The sequence below is a fragment of the Corvus brachyrhynchos genome, unplaced genomic scaffold (genome assembly GCF_000691975.1).
Source record: "Corvus brachyrhynchos isolate BGI_N302 unplaced genomic scaffold, ASM69197v1 scaffold547, whole genome shotgun sequence".
Lineage (NCBI taxonomy): Eukaryota > Metazoa > Chordata > Aves > Passeriformes > Corvidae > Corvus > Corvus brachyrhynchos.
Window position 1 is genome coordinate 445646 of NW_008239104.1, and position 8021 is coordinate 453666.

The 8021-nt window shown below is 37.6% G+C and overlaps 1 protein-coding gene across 1 annotated transcript; it reads right to left on the reverse strand.

Annotated features, from left to right (window-relative positions):
- Nucleotides 1-224: 224 nt before the first annotated feature.
- On the reverse strand, nucleotides 225-7709 carry ISOC1 (isochorismatase domain containing 1). Its single transcript, XM_008637683.2, has 4 exons — nucleotides 6418-7709; nucleotides 6033-6236; nucleotides 5533-5649; nucleotides 225-1728 (listed from the first exon to the last, which is right to left on the reverse strand). The coding sequence occupies exons 1-4, from the start codon at nucleotides 6613-6615 to the stop codon at nucleotides 1582-1584; spliced, it is 666 nt and encodes a 221-aa protein (XP_008635905.2). The 5' UTR covers nucleotides 6616-7709; the 3' UTR covers nucleotides 225-1581.
- Between the last annotated feature and the right edge of the window lie 312 nt (nucleotides 7710-8021).

Below are 8021 nucleotides of genomic sequence, written 5' to 3' on the forward strand. Positions count from 1 at the left end.
CTCCAGCTTGAAGCATAATGTTCATTCCTCATATTCTGGAGTGTTAAATAACATTGTAACTAGATGCAGAAGACAAAAATCATTCAACATTATCCATCCTTGATCTTTACACAAAATTCCCATGACATCCATAGAACTTCCACAGCTGTACAAACTAGAACAAGGTCCACGGCAAACACAGCTTTCAGGATTTGCTCTTCAATAAATATCAGAAGCAAAAGAGAGACAGCAAATGTTAACTCTTTATTTGTTTTGAACATATAAAGGTTATATGAAACAATTGAAACAATTTTTATTTATGAAACAATTCTTTTAGAGCCATCTTGTGGGGAGAATAAGGAATTTAAAACAATACATGTACTTTAACAGCTTTTCTACCAAAAAGATCAGTGTTTATTACGATATCTTCTAGTACTCTTTTAAAAAAATAAATGTCTCAGGCACACTGTAAACTTTATACAACATTGTTTAATCCCCTAGAACATGAAGGAAGTGCCTTTATGAACAATCACATGTTAAAAGATTAGTTCTAGATAGAAAAAATATATATCATTATGCTAATTATGCTATTTTCCTGAAGAATGGTTTGGGGCCAGATTCTTTTCAAACTCCACCCAACTACAGCCCACAAAAAAATGCGCAAAAACCCAGAGAAGCTGAGCCTTCTTTCAGAGCCCTCTTGAGTAAATTGGATAGAATTATTCAATCTAATTAAACTGGGGGTAAAACAACGCAAAATATATCTAAACTTATTAGTAGATTTAGCACTTGAACCTGAAAAGTTTTCTTTCTTAAACATCCTTAGCATTTCCAATTTAAAGCTTTGGTAATATCTGCAAGTTCTGAAGGAGTTTACACCAGTTGTTTACAGAGAACTCATTACATGACAGTGTTCTGTTTGTATACACCTAAGTGAAGTACAGCCTTGGACAGTCAATTTCAGTATAGTCAAAAGTCATGATGCAGACTTCAGCTACCTAGGGCAATCAAACATCAGCTCTGCCTAATTTATGTGTCTTGTCTATGAAGCAAAGTGCTTAAATTTTATCCTAGAGAACAGAAGCGCACATGTAGTTCATATATCTTACTCAGTCTTAATTTATGCCCTAATAAAATACTTCATTTACATAGAACATTAAAGCGTACCACATCACATTTATCCAATATGTAATTATCTTCTATTAATACAAAAGTAAAACAGGACATTACAGAACACTTGCAAAGCACACAATCAAGAGGTGTCACAGAAATATGGGGGTTTTTGAGCCATTACAATCACAATCAGTGTATAGTATGGACTAGCAGGCACCTCTGTTAATTTTTTTTTTTTTTTAAAATAAAGAAAGAAGTTTGACTACAAAAGGGTCCTACGGTACCCCAAACCTCTGACAGCTGTAACTAAAGAGAACACACTGGCACCCAGACATATAACCCGACAATTTTGCTAAGGCAAGCACAAGTATGTAAATTTTAAGTTTTACACTCCTACCAAACTTAGAGCAAAAGAAGGTGTACATGTGCGCTTATAGCTTTCCTTCCCCTTTAAAGAGGACAGTGAGATCTGCTTCCTCCATGCCTACTTTAAACTTTAGAAAGGAGCCCTGACTCAGGGGCACTTGCCTTAATGAGATTTTGGATTTCTTTGAATTTTGGATGTTCTTTATCAGCTACCAGCTGCAGCAATATTGCTTCGCTAGTAGTAACTATAATTCCAGTACGTGCAAGACGCTGAAAAAGAAAAGAGCAGAGAGGAAATAATGTAAGATATTTGCAAATGTGAATGAGTGTATTTTGTAAAAAAAGACATAGATAGCACTGTTAAAAACATCTCCTATTAACAAAAGCACTGCCAATTCCTTTCCAGCATTTCTTAGTGGTATCATTTATAAAGCTAAGGTGAAAATTGACTGGGTTTAGCCTTTCTTATGGCAAAAGGCTGCCCTGGATTACAAATACGGCTTTCTCCTTGAACAGGATTCTTTCCCCAAGTCAGATTTAACAGGCAGCAGCCCCACACATCTTAAAAACAACCCCTTCCCCTTGTATGACCCAGAGAACACCTTTCTTCACTCTCATGCAGATTTGAAGGGCCTGGGGAAAAACAAAATAGCGGGGTCCAACCTAAAAGCAAGAGCTAGAAATTATAAAAATTTCTTCTTCGGTCCTTGTTACATACCAGCTGTTGGACTACAGAGCACACTAGTAGCAATAATCTCTGGAGACAGAAGGAAAATCTCTTCTACAGACATTATAAATCATACTGGCACAACAGCAGCTCTTTTTAAATGACGTATGAATTCATTACAGGCAGTAATTCCAGAGTTAGTTCTCACAGGCTACAGGATAAAATTCATAGCTGCAGAGAAAGCAAAACCAAAAGAGGTCTGCTAGACCTTCTAAGTATGCAACTCAACAGGGCTTGGACTTCACATAGGCCAAGGCACAGGACTTATTGCTAAGTTACTGGACTTTTAAAACTGTGGTTGTTGCTTACATAGCAAAGTTATCTTCAGCAAAAGCTGACCAACCCATACCCCCCCATCTTCTTCCCAGCCATCATACAGATGCTTTGGCAGTAAAATTCTTCATAGAGTCAATATTGGTTTCAACTGTAACTACTAAAGCAAAGAGAAGCTCCAGACTTTCTAGCTGCTCAATTATAAAGCAACTGATGGGGGAAAGTTATTAATTTTAAGGGACCAGCCAGTAAAGTATATCTAACTACCGCCTACATAAAAACAAACTAACAAGGCTAGATTTACTGAAGTCAATGCTTCCTGCCTGCTGTAATAGCAACAAGCCTTGCAATATTCTTAAGATGAAACAAAGCAGCTACCTTCCTCAGCTCTCCTAGTCCATACAACCATATTTGTTAAACCTCACACACATACAAAGAAGAAGAAAAATAGGAAGATTAAAATGAAATATCATGGCAATATTTTCAAGATAAGCTTCTCCAAGAATACAGAGGTTTTGGTTTTCACTAGTATGGATGAGAAAAAACCCCAGACTCTTAAAAAATCACTGCCATTTGTGAAATTTGATTGAAAAGAGAGAACATCATCTTTTTAAAAGCAAAACATACCATAACATGTCAAAGAGGCTGGCATTGGCTTATACCTTTTCTAGGACTACATATAATTTTTATAGATTTCAGATTAGCAGAAATTAAGAGATGCGTTTGCTAAGTATATTGGATGATTTCCAAGGAAATTACAAGTTTTTTCAGAATGCTGTTTTTGACAAGAAGGAAAGTATCAACAGTATATTGCATCCACACTGCAGAAACAAGTAGAAAAGATGAAGAAGAGAAAAGAAATCCAGCAGGAGCAGACTAAACTGTCCCAATCCAAGACCAAGCACGGGCATAAGGCATCTTCACCACACAGGGCAGAGATTCAGAACAGTCATAACCTTGAACTGTTGGGCTGAGGTTTTTCATCAATGAAAATTTTGAGATTTTTTTGGTTTCTGGGGATTTTTTTAACTACAAGCTGTTGTCTGCTGTCATTTTTAAGCACACAACAGAAGTGGAGACAACCTGTTATCCAGGCAGACACAAAAGCTTTTGATATCTGTTAAGTCAAATTGTACTTCCTAGTACACCCTCTCAGATATTTGCATATTCATCACCAGCACAATCAAAACACATCCTATGTGATGGGAACTGTGGAGAACTGAAGGCGCAGGTGGGACCAGATGGGAGTTACTTGAGGTTACTGAGGAAGCTAGTTGTTATCACTGCAACATCACTCTTTATTATTCTTGAAAGGTCACTCTGAATAGAGAAGGGCTGTGTTACTGTGGAAAGGTAAATATTACACTCATCTTCCCAGAAAGGTAAGGAAAAGGGTCCAGGAACCCTGATCAATAAAAGTCGTCTCAGCTCACCAGTTTGCACAGGTTTGCACAAGAGACAGTGTTAGACTCACTCATTAAAAGAATGTGACTAGGGACTGTGAGCTCTATGGTGAAACCAAAGCAGGATTACCCAACACTTTGGTATGCTGCCCGCTTCACTAAGAAATGTAATGCCACAGTCAATCAGGATTAAGGACATGTCCAATACACATCCCTTTCTCCTCCTCCCAAGCATGCCCATGTCTTGCTTGCTCTAGCCCACATCCCTCAGTAGCATTTTTAATCGAGGCTCTGTAACACAAGAGGACAATGTTGGTATGTGCTGCCATGTGCAGCAGAGAAGCTGTTACTGCTGGCTCAACACTGCAGGGCAGCAAGTGTTTGCTGAGTCATATTACGATGACATAACGGACCACAGCAAAACACTTTCTTTTGCTTACTGAGAAAGCATTGCAAAGGCATACTAAAAAGTTACCAAAACCAGAAAAATTTACAGCCTTTGTATGCAATCACACTTTTAAGATCAATACCTTTTTAACTAGAAAGTAAAGCAAAGCTAGCTAGTCACTGTTTTAACCTCTATTACATTGGCCCAACTTCTATGCTTACAGACACTGTGTAAGTGATAAATGTACAAAAACACAATAAGGCAGAGAGATTTCAGGTTTTCTATATTTGTTTTGTCTCCTACTGCTGCTGCACCACATTGATTTGGGAAGTCCATGACTTCAGTCACTCCTGTACTCTGTGTGTGTCCCTATGCTCTATGTGACAGTTGACATTAGGTTTCCACTTAATCAAAGTCATGGGTTTCATCAATCACTATATGCTGGGGATTTCTCTTTACCCTTTAAGAAATTAAGTCCTCTCAAAATCTATGAAAAAGTATAACATGCTGTGGTTATTATTAGTTTCTATTTCCAAATAATTGTTAGAGCCCGAAGCAAAAATTGCAATACTTAATGTATGTATCAGGTTTTGATTTCCAACAGTGATGCCTGTAGGCAAGTTAAGAGTACACCATCAAAAAATCATTTGCATGAATTTGTTACCACATAGTTGTATGTGCTTTTAAATCCTCGTTACTTTTATCTCCACTTTCTCAACATTTAGTTTGACTAAGCTCTTAAAAGCAGGGGGGAGGGGAACCTTTACTATAATCAGGGTCTTGAGATTAAGCTTTAATTTGCACTGATGAGGTAAAGCAGAAGGAGGGACAGACATAGAAGAAGAAGCTTTGAACAGGATCACTTACTACATTTCATTGCATTTCAAGAATTTCCACACCTGAATAAATAAACTCAACACCTGTTCTTTGGAGCAACAAAGCCAAAAGCTTTATAGCACTTTTACTCTGCTAGAGAGATAACACTGCATAAAGGGATATGCTAAAATGCTAATGTTTATACAGAGTAACCTATATCGTATGAAACAATCACTTCTAAATTCCAAATATCCCAAAGTGGGTTATGCATATTAAATCACAAGGAGAAAAAAAAGGCAGTAATTCTTCTCCATCTTCAATGCTATTTTAAGAATCAGAGCACTCACCTCTTCTAAAATCTACATTTATCCACTGCTTTGTCCTTAGAAATTCCTTGTTAGCTTACAATAAGCAGGGAACTTAACATACAAACCCAAAGTGAAGAAAGCCTTGACTAAGAAACTTACCTCAAGAGCAAACATTCTGTCCATCATACTTCTTGAGGAGGTGGCATCAGCTACAATATGAACTTCCAGACCTCTGCCAATTAATTCCAATGCTGTTTGCTGGATGCAGACATGAGTCTACAGGGGAGAAATCAAAGGCAAAAAAGCCACCAACAAACCATTATTATAAAATGAAAGTAACACAATCCCAAATTACATAATTACATAATTAATTAGAGTTCAAATACGTATTTTTCTACCCCTGGCATTACTAGGGAACTCAATATGCATTTTAAATGCCAGCTAAGATTGAGACAGGTGCCTGCAGTTTATAAGTATCTCATTTCAAATTTTATTATGAGGTAATATTAAAGACAACACAAAAATAATTTATTTTGTAGAGGATATCTGAGCTCAAAGTAATATTAATTGAGTTGATTTTTTAACTACAGAAAGCAATGCCCCCTTTGAGGGCCAACAGATGTTACCATAAACCAATATAAGAACAGCGAGGCACCTACTTCTACTCCAAAGAGGACAATACTGCGGACTCCAGGGATCTCTGCTAATGCTGCTTCAACTTCTGGCAACACCATCGAAAATTTTGTCTTGGGAAGCACAAGTTTAGCTCCTGTTAAATCAATTTCTTGCACAGTGCTGCCAAGACCTTTGGGATACTGTTCAGTGACAATAACTGGAATTCCCAAGAGCCGTGCACCTTGGAGCTGCAAGGGGATAGAGAAGAAAACATAAAGAAAAAAAAAGAAAAAAAATTATTAAAGAACAATAATAACAAAGGCATTGTTATTACCTTAGACTAAGTAATTTTTAGACTGTTTATAAAATAATAGTTTACAATGAGTGATCAAAACTCAGTACAAGTGAAAAAAAAAAAAGCAAACATACCAGTCGTTGGCCCACACTGATGATATCACCAAAGTATTTGATGGCAGGCCGGAACCGTTCTTGCATGTCACAACAGAAAAAAACAGTGCTTGAGGGTGTCAGGTTGCCCAAAGTAGTAATCTGAAAAAAGAAATAAAGGTAATGTTTTCCATGGCGGTGGACACCTTTCAGAAATGCAGCAGAATGACAGTCTGCCATACCTCTGCCAGATAATGGATTTGTGTTGTTTTGAGTCAAAATAGGAGAAAATTTTTTCAAGCCCGATTTTGGTATGTTTCTAAATTCAAACGAATAGCTGATACTGAACAGTATGGTATAGTCATCAATACATAATCAAGATTTTATTAGGTGGGAAGCACAAGTCAACATAAACATACATGGAAATTTCTGAACTTTGAAGGGGGCAGAGGAAAATACTGCCTAAAGTACAGCAAAAAAAAAGAAAAAGTAACAAAAGCAAAATTACATTCTTCAAATTAATTTTTAAATCCACAGTTCTTGGAAATTATATAGACTCAGGATAAATTAAAGTTAAAAAAAATATTCAGACTTCTACTTGTTTTCAAATTTCATATGTACATATATTTTCAATACTTCCATTGTGTAGTCAATTCGATTTGTCTATGACATGTTTCAGCATACGTCTGATGTAAGTCCAAAGGCTAGAATGAAAGCAGAGAAGCCTGTAAATATTAGAAACTGAACTGAATACATTTTAATGAAGAAAAAGTAATCTCCTAGAGTTTCCCTCATACAGGCTACCAACTGGGGTAGAAGGGAGGGGATAAGAAAAATAAATCAAATATTTCATTTTCTTACACTTAGAGTGCTTTGTATTTGTATAAATAAGTTACTTGCACTACCTATAGAAACAAAGTAGAAGCTACAGGGAAAGAAAATAGCTACATACTATCATTTAGTTGTAAGGCAACTCAAAAGAAATTACATCCATTCACGAGTTTTTCAGCAGACAGATAAACTGAACTAAATAGCGAGCTTCTGGGAAGTACACATTAATTATATACACTTCATTTTCTGCAAACTGAGGTTGTAATGTTTTAAACCGAAACAAAATTACAAAATCTGTAAAAGAATGTATTTCTGAAGAGTGCAGATGTATTGGGTTCAGATGACACGGTTTTGGTAGTAAGGGGAGGCTGTAGGGGTGGCTTTCGTGAGAAGATGCCAGAAACAGCCCAGTGTTGAGAGAGCACTAATGCCAGCTGAATCCAAGACAGATCTGCTGCATCAGTGATGCTGGTGACAACTCTATGCTAACATATTTAAGAAAGGGTAAAAAAACCCACTATGCAACAGCAGCTGTGAGAGGAGAGTGAGAATATGTGGGAGAAACAGCTCTGCAGACAGCAAGGTCAGTGCAGAAGGAGGGGTGGGAGGTGCCCCAGGTGCTGGAGCAGAGATTCCCCTGCAGTCCCTGGTGCAGCCCGTGGTGAGGCAGCGGTGCTCCCCAAGCGGAGGACTCCACAGCAGAGCCTTGAAGAAGGCCTGTGATGTACCTTACAGAAGGCTGTGACTCTGGAGAGCCCATGCTGAAGCAGGCTCCTAGCAGGACCTCTGACTCTGCGGAAAGGAGCCCATGCTGG